Raw genomic sequence first — 13931 nt, 5'->3', positions numbered from 1 at the left:
ATGTAAGAGGCCCTGGGTTCAACCCCCAGCATCTCCATGTCCTTTTGCCTCCCCAGACCCCCTCTCTGCCAGCTGTGGGGCTGCAAGGCCCCCCCAGGCCCCCCAGAAAAGCCCTGGGGCTGCCAGCAGGCACAGCTGGCCCAGGACTCGGGGGGGACAGCAGTGATGCGTGGTGGGCACAGTGGTGTCTGCAACCCACACCAGGACCCCCAAGAGAGGGAGCTGCCCTGCCCAGCCCAATGCTGTGGTGTCTGTCAGGGGGAACAAGCAACGAAAGCCAACAGCTGGCTCCAAATGAGCTCTGTATCACCCAGACAAAGCAGGGCAGGCTTTGCCCAAGGAGAGGATTCCTCAGGGGGTTGGACCCAGGTCCTCTCCCATCTGAAGGTGGAACAGTACCCCAAGCCTGTGTTGGGCTCCCCAGCCCTCCCCCTTTACCCCACAGCCATGGGCTCAGTGTGGGTCCCAGCTGGCCCACTGGTAAAAGCATCTACAGATAAACTCACCCCTGACACCCCATGGCTGTGTGTCCTCAGTCTCTCTGGTGGGTCCCCCCTCAGAGGGGAGGGTTTCACCTGGCCCCAGGGCAAGTGGTCTATGGCTCCCTGCCCTATGTTGCCTCGCTCTCCCGGGACTGTCAGGGAGCAGGTTCACTGGTGCTGGAGCTGCTTCACATAGAGGACGAGGTGAGGTGCAGGGGTGGGGGGCTGCTGGGGAGCCCAGAACCCTCCCACCCCTGCTTTCCCCCAGCCCCAGTCCGACTCCCATAGGGGCGGGTAAAATTTCTCGCTGTGAGCAGGATTCGAACCTGCGCAGGGAAACCCTATTGGATTTCGAGTCCAACGCCTTCACCCCTCGGCCATCACAGCCCCAACCCTGGGCACCTGGGGGGGACACCTGCCCCCCGCCACAGGCACGCCCTGGCCCCCCTGGGTGCCCCTTTTCCTGGGAAGCAGGAATTCTTCAGGGTGGCCGGTGCATCCCCGCACACACCCTCAGCCCCGCTCTGCTCCCCAGGGCCCGCTGGCAGGGCCCGTCGCCAAAAAGCAGCTCCTGGTGCCGCGGGGTCCCTGGGCAGCAGTGCCCCCCCAGCACCCCATTGCCCGGCACGGGGGGGGTGCCCGGGCAGCTGCGCACCCCGGCTCGTTGGTCTAGGGGTATGATTCTCGCTTAGGGTGCGAGAGGTCCCGGGTTCAACTCCCGGACGAGCCCTCCTTTTGCGCACCCACCACCCCACTCCCACCCAGCTGCTCCCACCACCACCAAAATTCACCCCAAGCCTCATGGGGAAGGGACACAAGCTGCCTCCAGACCCCACAGCACCCAGGCAGGGGAGGGAAACACCTGTGCGCATTCCCTGCAGCCTCTCTGTAGGTGCTGGGAAGCATCCCCAGGCCAGCTGTGCCCACTGGCAGCCCCAGGGCTATTTTAGGGGACCTGGGGGGCTCTGGCAGCCCCACAGCTGGCAGGGAGGGGGTCTGGGCAGGCAAAAGGACATGGAGATGCTGGGGGTTGAACCCAGGGCCTCTTACATGCAAAGCAAGCGCTCTCCCGCTGAGCTACATCCCCTCTGCATGGGCAGGCGTGGGGGCCTGCACAACTCCCCTCACCCCCCACCACTGACCCACCGCTCACCCCCCACGGCCCTGACCCCAAAAACAGGCCCTCGGGGCACACGCTGATGGCAGCACCCGCTCTGCTCTACGGTGCCCAGCGCTGCCTCCAGCTGCCCTTTCCCACCCCTTCCTCCACCCGCCTCCCTGCCCATGCCCCTGGCAGCCCCTCGCTGATGGCTCTTGGGGGTCCGTCCTGCCCACGGGGACGTGCCAGACAGGACCTGGCACCGGCCCCTCTGTGCAGGGCACCGCTGCCCTCTCTGTGCCCCGGTTGTGCCATGGCCTCACGCAGTGCTGGGGAAGGTGGGTGCGCAAAAGGAGGGCTCGTCCGGGAGTTGAACCCGGGACCTCTCGCACCCTAAGCGAGAATCATACCCCTAGACCAACGAGCCGGGGTGCGCAGCTGCTCGGGCACCCACCCCCTGTGCCGGGCAATGGGGTGCTGGGGGGGCACTGCTGCCCAGGGACCCCGCGGCACCAGGAGCTGCTTTTTGGCGACGGGCCCTGCCAGCGGGCCCTGGGGAGCAGAGCGGGGCTGAGGGTGTGTGCGGGATGCACCGGCCACCCTGGAGACCTCCCCACTTCCCAGGAAAAGGGGCACCCAGGGGGGCCAGGGGTTGCACAGGGCAGGGGGCTGGTGTCCCCCCCAGGTGCCCAGGGTTGGGGCTGTGATGGCCGAGGGGTGAAGGCGTTGGACTCGAAATCCAATAGGGTTTCCCTGCGCAGGTTCGAATCCTGCTCACAGCGAGAGATTTTACCTCCTGCCCCGGTGCCAACAGTGGGGATCCTGAGGAGCATCTGTCCCCTCCCAACACTGGGGATCCAGGGGTGCCCACACTGGGTTTCCTGTCCCCCGCTATCGCAGAGTGCTGGTTGTTCTGTCACTGTGCCCTGGGCAGGAGCAGGCTGTCCCATCCGGTAGCCACAGCGTGGTGCTGGATGCAGCAGATGCTTTTCTTCATGTGGCATCACCTTCTCCTAGCAATTAATTGGCACTCGTGGTTAATCAGTGTTGACGGCTGGCCCTGGCAAGCAGGCAGCACCCTTATGCCCAGAGTTGCTCCAGACATAGAAGGGACAGTACCACGTTGTTTATCCAAGACCCTTTCTGACTCCTGGCCACTGATCGATGCAGTTAATGAGAAACCCCGGCTCAGGGAAGAGGCAACAGGTTGCGTGCTGGGAGGTTTTTTTCTCTGCAGTGGGACTGGAAAGGGCAGGCAAACCCACAGGCACAAGGAGCCGAGCGTGGGGCTGCAGGGTGCAGGCAGACCCTGGGACCATGGCCAAGCTGGTGGAGTGTGTCCCCAACTTCTCAGAGGGAAATAACAAGGAGGTGAGGGAGCGCGCGGAGGGCTTGCGGGGTGGGCGATGCCAGGGTGCTGACGGCTGGGCTGCCCTGGTGGAGGGGCTGTGCAGGCAGCACCTGCTGCCAGACTCTGCCCTGCCTCCTTTGAAGTGCTGTGCACCTTTGCCTGCCTGGCTAATGGTGAAAATGCCCAAAGGCAGCCCCTGCTCCCTTTTGGCACCTCGGTGAGAAGAGGGGGCTCAGACCTACCCCCTCTCCACTGCCTGCAGGTTGCTGTAGCTTGAGGGCTCAGAGTGGTCTGGCATATCCCCTTAGAGAAATATCACTTGCGGTTATTGTGCCAAAACACACCGTCCAGGTTAATGGGATCTGTGTTGGCCATCATCCCTAGGCTGAACTTTGGCCCTACTGGAGGCAGGGGAGTTCAGCAAACCCAAAATTGCAGTAAAAGCACTGCTTCCCCCAGGGAATAGGCTTTGCAGAGCCAAATCTCTTATGAAGCTGGCAGGGGACAGTATCCTCAGGAACAGCAATTTGTGATAGTGCTCTCCAAAGTGCAGCAGCAGCCGGGTGTCTCTCCCCTACCATGGTGGGTTTGGGGCTTGCTGGGAGCCAGCGGTGTCTCAACAATCCTGGGTAGGAGTGGGCTGTGGTGGAAGTCTGGCCGACTCAGCTGTCTTGCTCCCCTCCGCTGTCCGGCAGGTGATCAATGCACTGGGGGAAGCCATCTCCCAGACACCAGGTTGCGTGCTGCTCGATGTGGACGCCGGCGCCTCCACCAACCGCACTGTCTACACCTTTGTGGGGTCCCCCGAGGCCATCGTTGAAGGGGCACTGAGTGCGGCCCGCGTAGCTGGGCAGCTCATAGACATGAGCCGGCACACGGGTGAGCTTGGGGGCAGCACAGGAGCTGATCCGGTGCGAAGCATCCCTCAGCTGCGGTGCGTGGTTGGCTCCAGGTGCACCTTGCATGGCTGGAGCTAAAATCAGCTGCTGGTGGCCAAGCACAGCACATTACTGCACCTGCAGCCAGCGGCGCTGCTGGGATGAATGGTGGTGGAGCCATGCAAAGCTGTTGCTCATCCTCTTGATGCAGAGAGGATTAATCCCTCCTGTCCTTGGGCTGGAGTAGACATTACTGCCACAAACTCAATTTTCCTTGTGGCAGCAGTGCCCAGTCTGCAAAAGAGGCTGGGAAAGGGCTGTTCTCCCTCCTTGTCTGCTTGCCCTTCCCAGCTCCCATCCTTATATCTGCCCCATCACTAGGTGAACACCCTCGCATGGGGGCCCTGGACGTGTGCCCCTTTGTGCCAGTGATGAATGTCAGCATGGAGGAGTGCGTCACCTGTGCCCACGTCTTCGGGCAGCGCTTGGCAGCGGAGCTGGGGGTGCCTGGTGAGTTGGGGCCAGGAACCTCTGCCTGTCCCATCCCAACCCGCATGCTTCCAGCTGTGGAGAAACTACACCTTTTTCAAAAGCTTAACCAAATGGCGTTTGCTCCCAAATCGGCAAAACCAGACCCCGCTAGGTGATGTGCCGCCAGCCCCTGCCCGGCAGTGCTCACCCCCAGCTCTGTCTTGCAGTTTACCTGTACGGAGAGGCGGCGCGGGAGGAGAGCAGGAAAGCCCTGCCCGCCATCCGTGCTGGAGAGTACGAGGCGCTTCCCGAGAAGGTGAGCCTGGCAGCACCTGGCTGGGTGTCATGGGCTGGGTAGAGCCAAGCTGCACCTCCCCAGCTTTGGGGGCTGGCATAGTCGCTTTGCACCGAGAGGAGCTGATGAAACACTTTGGGTGCTGCTGAACATGGAGGTGGTCATGGCAGATGCCAGCTGGGGAGGGAGATGCCATACCTGGGAGGGTGGCTCGTGCTGCTCAGTGGTGCCAGCCCACGCGCTCTCCTCCCCAGCTTGCAAAACCAGAGTGGGCTCCCGACTTTGGGCCCCCAACCTTTGTGCCCCGGTGGGGGGCCACGGTGACGGGCGCCCGGACCTTCCTTATTGCGTACAACATCAACCTGCTGTGCACCAAGGAGCTGGCTCACCGCATCGCCCTCAACCTCCGTGAGCAGGGTCGTGGTGCCGACCAGGTAGCCCTGTGCCGGCAGCACGCCGGACGCAGACCTGCTTGCATCCGCACTTCCTGGGCCGTGCCTTGACTATGATGGGTCTTGGCAGCCCGGGCGCTTGAAGAAGGTGCAGGGCATTGGCTGGTATTTGGAGGAAGAGAATATAGCCCAGGTTTCAACGAACCTGCTGGACTTTGAGACCACACCGCTCCACACTGTCTACGAGGAGGTCTGCCAGGATGCAGAGGTGGGTGGCACGGGGTAGCACGCCACACTTTTTTCAATGGGGGCCTTGCAGAGGATGTCTCCCTCCAAGTTTTTCTGCCCATCCCCAGGTCAGGCTCTGCTTTATCTCGCACTCAGCTCAGCCAAGCTGTGCAGAGTTCTGAATAGCATGAACACCCCAAAAGCTCAGCAACTTGCTGCTAGCCCCCAGATCTTCCATTGAAGGCTTTTCCATGAGCTCCCCAGGTCCTGGGAAGGTCCACCAGGCTGGGGTGGTAGCGGCAGCAGGCCAGGTGGCTCTGGGGACAGTCATGTTTCTGATGTCCTTCGCAGGCACTGAAAGTCCCTGTGGTGGGGTCCCAGCTGGTGGGGCTTGTCCCCAAAAAGGCCATGCTGGACACGGCTGAATTTTACATCAAGAAGGAAAAACTCTTCATCCTGGAGGAGGAACAGAAGATCAGGCTGGTAACGTGGCTCCTCCTGGTTCCAAGACAAGGGTGGGATCATAAGAGAGACCCCCCCCCCCCCGCCTCCCAAAGTGGCACTGAGCAGAGATTTGGGACCATGGCAGCCCCCAGGCATGACACTTGTCTCCAGGGATGGTGCCTGGCAAGCTGTGAGGGCACAGCAAGTGGAACAAGTTGCTTTATTGTCCTAAGGATGCTGAGATGCTCAGGGAGCAGAGACCCCATCCCATGAGGACAGAATGTAGGCAGCAGCTGCCCAGCTTGCCTTCATGGAGGCCAGGAGGGGAAGGAGACCTCCCTGGAGCTCAAGGGCAGTGCGTGGTATTATGGGAAACAGGACTGGCATAAGCTGGAAACAAGGAGTCAGACTCTGTTTTTCAGCTGCAGGAGGGAGGGACTTTTCCACCCTATGGGCAACGTGCTAGATAAGAGCAAGCTAATTATTTATCGGTGCGGTTTCCAGTCATTTGTAGGTGGCTGCGTGCCGCCCCCAAGTCTAGGATGGGACAGGCTGGTGACGCTGGCTGTCCTCACCCTGGGTGGCAGCCTGAGCAACTCTGTCCTAGGGCTGGATCACCCATGGTTAGTTAACAGCAGGGAATGAGGATGCAATGGGACTTATCACAATGGGGCTGACGCAGAGGTGCTGCTCCTTGCAGGTGGTCAGCCGGCTGGGCCTGGACTCCCTGTCTCCGTTTCGTCCCCAGGAGCGCATCATCGAGTAGGGACTCCCATCCTGCTTCTCATCATGGTGCCCATCCCTGCCTGGTTGGGGGGATCCCACTGCCTGCATCTTGCACTCAGCTTGTTTTGAGAGCGGTGCCTGCACCCAGCTCCTTTTCAAACCTAAGGGACATCTCTGCTGGGTGTTGTGCAGGCGCGGGGTGGTCCCTGCTCCCAAATGCTGATGGTTGTGAACATGGGGTGGGGGGACTCCAGGTCACTCGGGCAAGCAGTGGAAGCAGGTTTTGTGGCCAAACTTGAGCATGTATGTGTTAAATCCTCCACCCCATCCTCAGCCCACATTTCACTGCCTCCAACTCACACGCTGCCCACCGAGGAGAGATGCTGTGCTGCAGCACCTGGTGTAAAATGCACATCTGTGGGGGGAGAGGAAGGGAAATCCACCTGTGCCGAGGTGAAATTAGGACGTGCACTTTATGTCCTTGTCATTCCCCGCCTGGGGACATGGCTGCAAGCATGCTTCTGTCCCACCAAATGCCATTTGCATGAGCCCACCCTGTCTAATGCAGACCAACCCCCCACACCACCAGGACATGTGCTCCCCAGCAGTCTGTCTGTCCCCATGGGACTCCTTGTCCTCTCCCTAACCCTCCTGCTGGGTTTTTGGGCTAGCTCCCTTCTCAACCACCCTCAGAGCCAAGGGGTGGATGAAAAATTGTTGGAGAGGGCAGTGCCCAGTGAGAAGGGACCAGGTGGTGGTGGTGGGTGTCCCTGCACCTGGGGACCTCTGACCTACGGGGCCACTGTGCCACAGGTACCTGGTGCAGGCAGGAGAGGTGGACAGTGGTCTGGTGGCCAAGCCGCTGGGTGCCTTCGTGCGAGCAGTCGGTGGGAGGTCGGCAGCGCCGGGAGGAGGCTCTGTGTCCGCAGCCGCAGCTGCCCTGGTACATGCCCCACACCTGGATGGGGTCCCTGCCTGCCTGGGGGGTCCTCTAGGTGTGCTGTGACCCCGAGGGGAGTCAGCACGGTGGTAGTGGCGGGTGCTGTGTCCTGCTGAAGTATTTACCCCTGTGTGCTTGCAGGGAGCGGCACTAGGCTGCATGGTGGGGCTGATGAGCTATGGGAAGCGGCAGTTTGAGGAGCTGGACCCCATCATGAGGAAGCTGATCCCCCCCTTCCACCAGGCCATGGATGAGCTGGTGGCGATGGTGGACGCTGACTCCCGTGCCTTCAGCAGCTACATGGTGAGGTCTCACTGATGGCAGACATCCTGTGGGGAAGTGGGGGGCTTTGCAGCTGGGAGGGAAGCTGGCATCGCTGCACCCCAGTGTCCTTAGGAGCAGAGCTGTGATCTTGATCCGAGCCAGGGCAAGGGACAGCATCACCTAAAGGAGGTTTGCAAGAGCATGGGTGCTATCAGGTCTGCCCTGGCCCCGATGCAAGGCACGCGGGGTCTTGGAGCAAACGGCAGCAAATCTGCTTTTCTTTGCCTGCAGGAAGCTATGAAGCTGCCAAAAAGCACCCCCGAAGAGCGGGAAAGGTGAGCTGAGCTGGTGGGGACTTGCAGACTGGGGGAGCATGGCCACTGAGCGCTCACCCCGGTGCTGTCCCTGTCCCAGACGCACAGCTGCCATGCAACAGGGGCTGAAGACAGCCGTGAGGGTCCCCTGTGCCCTGGCAGAGAAGGTGAGCGGGCTCTGGCCTGCTCTGAAGGAGCTGGCACGCCACTGCAACCTGGCCTGCAAATCTGACATCCAGGTACGGCCCTGGGTTCAGGCACTGCCCTGGCTGGGGCTTTGGAGACTGCTGGGCTCATTGCCTTTCCCTGCAAGGTGTCTGATTGTGTCCTGACCTCCAGGATGCCTCTCTCCCAAACTGGCCAGTGGTTTCCACTCGCTAACTTTTTTGGCAGCTTGCAACCCTTGTAGGACAGTTGACTGCCACCAGCCCTTGCCTGAGTTTCTCACCTGTGTGGCAAGGCTGTGAATGCTTCCCTCTGCTGGAGCCACATCCTGAAAATACCGAGTTGGAAAGCACTGCATGCTGCTGGGTCATGGAGGGTGGGAGTCCTGCAGCGTAAGGAGTGTATTGTGGTGCTCTGATTCAGCAGGAGAGCTTCTCACAACCCTCTTTTCCTAGGTGGGAGCCAAAATGCTGGAAGCAGGTGTGTTTGGAGCTTACTTCAATGTCATGATCAACCTCAAAGACATAACAGATGAGAAATTCAAGCTTGCGGTAAGCAGGGGCCATGCGTGTGTCCTGGCCCTGGTGGCAGGGATGAGGTGGGACAGAGATGGAGTTGAAGCCCCTGGGACTTCTCATGGCCAGGCACCTCCTCCCTTTGCCACCAGCGGGATGCATGGGATGGACGGTGGATGGCTCTTCTGTCCTGTCGAGTGGCAAACAATGCACCTTCTCCTTTCCCATGCAGATGTCACAGAAGGTCTCTGGGCTGCTGGAGGAGGCGAAGCAAGGCTCGGCGCTCGTGCTGGCGCTGCTGGAGAAGCGGGGGGCCTGAGAGGGGCTCAGGGATGGGCTGGGGGCTCTGCAGTGGCAAATACAGTTGGGAAACATGCACGTCCCTGCCTGGGCTCCTTTGGTATCCACCTCGGGTGAGCTGCTCTGCTCAGGTAGATCCTAGTGTTATGTCCCCTCTTGGCCTTTCCCTGGCCGAGGGTGCTTTTTGCTGTCTGGGGCTTGGACCCCAGCTTCCATCCCCCAGTCCCTGGGGCAGAAAGAGCTGGCTGGGCTGGCAGTGCCTGGGGCCCCAGGAATCCCAACAGAGGAGTTGGCAGGGACCCTGTGGTGCTGCCTGGGAGGAGATCCCCGTGTATGGGCAACTCCTGACCCTGTACACCCCTGTGTGTTTCTGTGTCCAAAACCCCGTCCCGAGACACCCCTCTACCTGCAGGGCTGGGGCAAGACCTGGCGCAGTCCCTTTCTGCGAGGTGTCTTTTTGATGGTGCATGACAAGACCAGACCATTGCATTGCTCGCTGGCCCGGGAAGGGAGCGCTGCCAAATGCAGGGCAGCATCAGGGGTGTTAGTGGGGAGATGGGGACAGGGTGGGAGGAGCTCTTCCCCCTCCTCATAGACCCCCGATAGGAAGACTTGAGCATCGGGGCATCCAGCCCTGCCTTCTGTCTCTGTTGACCGGGTCTGACGGCAGATATCACCTCCTCCACCCACACACCATGGCAGCGCCCTGAGCAGTGTCACAGGGAGTCATGAGCTGGACCCTGAGCCCCGCTGTCCCACAGCAGTGCCTGTGGGAGGGTGACCCCCCCACGCCAGCCCACCCCGCCCCCGGACACTGTGCCCATGCTGGAATCACCGAGCCAGGGTTCATGGTGGGGACGCCTGACTCGCCTCATCACCTGACACTGGGAGGTGAAACCACCACCCTCCGTCCCCTGTTTTTATCAGCCCTGGGGGACCTTTGTGCCAGCTGGGAGCGGCGCATTGACGTTTCCCATGTGCCCATGGTGACGGCCGTGGCACAGGGAGTGGTGCGGCCAGTTCCACCACTCTGTGGTGTCACCCCTGCCCGCCGCACCCCTCCTCACCCGGGCAGGGCCCTGGTATTTAGCGGGTGCCCGCCACCCCGGGCGAGCCGTGCCGAGGACGACGATCAGGGGTGCTGCTGGCGGCGGTGCTTTTGAAGGGTGCTGCCGGCATTGCCTCTGCTGGGAGCTTTTCTGCAGGTTGGGTGAGCGACAGCGGCTGCCCAAGGCAGCGGCAGTGGCTGGTGGGTGCAGGGCAGCTGGGGAGCACAGGGGCAGTGGGAGCATGGGCACCCATGGGTCCAGGTGCACCGTCCCCATGGCTGGCGCTGCACCGAGACACGGTGTCCCCAGCCCCTTGTGGTCCACGAGGACGTGGGCTGGGCACCCGGGCTGGGCTGGAGTTGGTTTATTATTTCCACCAACAATGGAAACGACATGCCCGGGCTTTAAGGGTGCACAGAGGTAGGGACAGTCACTCTCGGGGTTGGCGCTGTCACCCAAAGGGACGGGGTGGCTGTTGGGGTCTGCGGGGGGGCGGCACTCCTGGGCAAGCAAACATGGTCTCTGTGCCCGGGACAGACACGGGGGACAGAGGAGCTGGGTCCCGGCTGCTGGCAGGGTGATGACAACCCCATGGCAGGAGGTGCCATGAGGGATCATTGATGGTGCCTCTCTTCCCTTACAGCTCAAGGGCCACAGAGCATGTGGAACCCCAACCCAGGTGAGGGGCTGCGGGGCTGGGCAGGGCTGTGGGTACCCCACAGCCATGGGGGCTCAGAGAAGGGCTCAGTGGAATCACCACAGGCACCCGGGGGGATAACCTGCATACCAGAGGGGAGTGGGACATTATTTGTGAGGAGGTGGTAGACCGGGAGGGGTCCTTTGGGTGCTCGGCTACACCAGCTCCCCACATTGCCTATCCAGGAAGAGCCCGGCTCTGCTCGCTAATGGCTCCCCTCTTCTTCCTAGGTGTGCCCGGAGGGGTGCCACCACCCCAAGTCCAAATTTGCCCACCTGCTGCTCCGGGATACCCTGGTCCTGGCACTCCGGCAGGTCCCTACCCTGGCTACCCTCCAGTGCCACCTGGCACCCCTGGGACCTATCCCCCGGGACCCCCAGGTGGCTATCCCTGTGGCCCCTCTCCACCTGGCCCCTACCCGCCGGGACATCACCCCCATGGACACCCCCCACCAGGGCATCACCCCCATGGGCACCCCCCAGCGTGCCCCCCTGACTGCCATCAGAAGCACCATAAGAAGCACAAGAAGAAGCACTCCAAGCACCATGGAGGCAAGGTAAGAGGGAGGGGGGGAGCGGATCCCTCCCAATTTTGGCTGTGGTCCTTCGGACCCCCCTGATGCATGCCGCAGCATCCAGCCCGGGCAGCTGGGGCTCTCGCCTCCTGCTCTGCAGTGGCTGGAGCGGGCTTCCAACATCTCAGTGGCTTTTTTTTGATGTGGCGACTCCTGTTTGCTTAATAAATAGGCAAGCATGGGTCATTTCAAGTGAGTCCTGTGAAACACGATCCATGACATTCCTTGAAGCCATTCAGAACAGTGACACAGCTCAGGGTGCAACACGCGATGTATTAAATCGCAGGACTTTGTCCTGCTCACCCGAGAGAGTCATGTCTCCATTAAGAGACATTTGCTCAGTGTCCTGCAGCAGAGCAGTTCAGTTCCCTCTTAAAAAACACACACACACACACACACACACACAAAACCCCCAACCAAACCCAAAAAAGGAAAAGCAATGGAGGAGATGTAAAAGGAGATGCTGCAGGAAATGCCCTTCCAGGGACAGACACCATCCCGAGTAGGTCTGAATGAGGGACTGCTAAACAAGACCCCAATTCCACCATCGGAGGCAGGAGCATTTCCCAAACAAAGCAAACCATCAGCTCCTCTTGCTGTTTAATGGCTTGGAAAGTGATCTGCTTTGACATTTGCCCTTACTGGCAGAGAGCAGGACCCTTCTGGAAGTTGCTTAATTGGCCTGAATAGCCTTGTAAAATAATAATAAAAAACCTGCCTTCCCACAATATGCCCGTAATTATATTCCCCAAGCAGAAAAATAATGGCTCTGAATTCTAAAAAGTGGTTTGTAACAGCATTGAGATAAACATTGCAGTGACGTCATTAGCTATTTCATCTTCAAGTCAAGGTATCCCAGCCAGGGTTTGCTGTCTGAGGCCATAGTGCTGTGCTGACTCCCACCCAGGCACACCCTCTGCATGGCTCCCGGGGCCTTGACATTAACTAATTACCAGCCTGCAATCCAGCCAGCATGGAAACCTGAGGGCACACCTTTTGCTTGGCATGCAAAGACACCTGGGGAGAGGTGGGTCTGCAGCTACCACCGCTGCACGCTCAACCTGGCCCCAGCTGGGCACCGGGAACAGGCACCCACCACAGGATTATTAACACCTATAAGAAGTGGTGTGAAAGAGGGTTGTTTCTGTGCTATCCTAAAGTTGTTTTTATCTCCTCCAGCACTCCAGCAGCTCAAGCAGCTCAAGCAGCAGTTCTGACTCTGACTGAAGAGAACGTGTCCCACCCGCATGGCAGGGAATTGACAAAACATGAACCTCAACGCCCCACAGGAACCACCTGCATGTTGCTCCGCTCCTTTCCCCTTTCTCTGAGAGCAGTGTTTTGCCTGCTGCGTGATTTTCTTGGTTTTAGCTTGTAAATTCTTTGACCTGGAATTGCTGTGAGATGACGGGCAGCAGCTCTGTCCTCTGTCTTTCAGAAGAACCCACTGAGAGTCATCCCCGAGGCTGCAGGTAGCAGCGTGGGGAGCATCACGTGCTGGTTTGCAGTCTGCTGGTGTCTGCGTGTTTTTTCCTGGGTAATGATGCCAGCTGCTAACATCAATCCCACCACCCGTAAAAGTCCGTAAATTTCGTGTGAGCTTTCCCAGCTGTAGCAGAAGGGCTGGGCAGGGAATACTGTAACTTTCCCCTTGCTGCGCTATATGCGTTGCCATCCTCCATGCCAAGGTAATAATCAATAGGAAAAAGTAGTGAGCTTGCTTTCTGAAGCCCCTGAGCCATGGCCATGGGACTGCAGCATGCTCGCTAGGATAGGAGAAAAGCCTGGCAGTGCTTTCACCACAAAATTTTTAACATGGGGCTGCTTTTTCTGCTGTTTTATTTTTGTTTTGCCCACTGTCATGGCTCAAGAGGACCATTCCTAGCCCTGCTATCAAGAAGGCTTTGCAGCCAACCGGTGTGACTGGCTGCTGGACCCAGTGGCACAAACATGAGCAGCTCTCTGTGGCAGAGGGAATCTCCAGAAGAGGTGGTGCAGCCCATCTCGCCCAGATTTACTGCCAGCACAGCCTTGTTCATCCTTGTTGCACTACCGGCTGGGCGTGTATATGTGCTGGGGCAGTGGGATTTCGCTCCTGCAGCTCCTCTCTGGATGCAGTTGTGTTTTGTCCTGTGACCCTCAAAGCTCCCCTACTGCTCTCTTTCCTGTAGGAGGGAAAACACTGCAGTGACACCACAGCATGCATGGCCACAGCTCTCACCGCTGTGCCTGCCCTGGCTTGTGCCCATGCTGGGAACCCTTCCCTGCAGCCACGCTGCCGGCTCCTTTGCACCCTGTGCCTGGGGTCCCCTGCGCACAACCTGCGCCCTGCCCAGCCTCTCCTCCCCATTCCACCTCACAGAAATGTCCCCATCCTTGGAGGGTTCCCCTGCCTCCCTGTCCTGGCTTGAGACACGCAAGTGTTGGATGGAAGAGGGGCTGAAGAAAGTGCGGATAAAGCCCGACTCAGGTGCAATGCCGCCTTTGTGGTGGGGAAAGGCACAACCCCCTCAAAAAGGGGCACGTCATCTCTCCTCGCCCATAAACTGGTGAGGAACACGAAGCAGGCGAGGAATGAAGGCATGGTCTTTGTCATGCTGAGAGATCATGGTCCGGACGGGCACTGCAGGGGTGCGGGGCCAGGGGGCAGAGGAACAGGTCTGCAAGGGGACTGCTGGAGAGAGCGGGGAGAGCTGGAGGGGCCCTGTCAGCATCCTGTGGTCCTCAGCAGTGCCCTGTCACCTCTG

General features: G+C 59.9%; 1 protein-coding gene and 5 non-coding genes across 6 annotated transcripts; 3 read left to right on the top strand and 3 right to left on the bottom strand.

Annotated features, from left to right (window-relative positions):
- Positions 1 to 787: 787 nt before the first annotated feature.
- TRNAS-CGA lies at positions 788 to 869 on the bottom strand. Its single transcript has one exon. It is a non-coding gene; the product is annotated as a tRNA-Ser (tRNA).
- A 271-nt stretch (positions 870 to 1140) lies between these two features.
- Positions 1141 to 1212, top strand: TRNAP-AGG. Its single transcript has one exon. It is a non-coding gene; the product is annotated as a tRNA-Pro (tRNA).
- Positions 1213 to 1497: 285 nt separating this feature from the next.
- TRNAA-UGC lies at positions 1498 to 1569 on the bottom strand. The gene has a single exon. It is a non-coding gene; the product is annotated as a tRNA-Ala (tRNA).
- A 367-nt stretch (positions 1570 to 1936) lies between these two features.
- On the bottom strand, positions 1937 to 2008 carry TRNAP-AGG. Its single transcript has one exon. It is a non-coding gene; the product is annotated as a tRNA-Pro (tRNA).
- Positions 2009 to 2281: 273 nt separating this feature from the next.
- Positions 2282 to 2363, top strand: TRNAS-CGA. The gene has a single exon. It is a non-coding gene; the product is annotated as a tRNA-Ser (tRNA).
- A 535-nt stretch (positions 2364 to 2898) lies between these two features.
- On the top strand, positions 2899 to 8883 carry FTCD (formimidoyltransferase cyclodeaminase). Its single transcript, XM_010566992.1, has 14 exons — positions 2899 to 2952; positions 3628 to 3811; positions 4192 to 4320; positions 4509 to 4597; positions 4831 to 5010; positions 5099 to 5236; positions 5548 to 5679; positions 6341 to 6402; positions 7180 to 7309; positions 7448 to 7609; positions 7862 to 7905; positions 7985 to 8123; positions 8505 to 8600; positions 8797 to 8883. Exons 1-14 carry the CDS (start codon positions 2899 to 2901, stop codon positions 8881 to 8883), a joined length of 1626 nt encoding a protein of 541 aa, XP_010565294.1.
- Positions 8884 to 13931: the final 5048 nt, after the last annotated feature.

This window comes from Haliaeetus leucocephalus, unplaced genomic scaffold (genome assembly GCF_000737465.1).
Source record: "Haliaeetus leucocephalus isolate CR32 unplaced genomic scaffold, Haliaeetus_leucocephalus-4.0 Scaffold223, whole genome shotgun sequence".
NCBI lineage: Eukaryota > Metazoa > Chordata > Aves > Accipitriformes > Accipitridae > Haliaeetus > Haliaeetus leucocephalus.
Note: the sequence above shows the minus strand (reverse complement) of the source record. Positions and strands in the feature narration are given on the sequence as shown.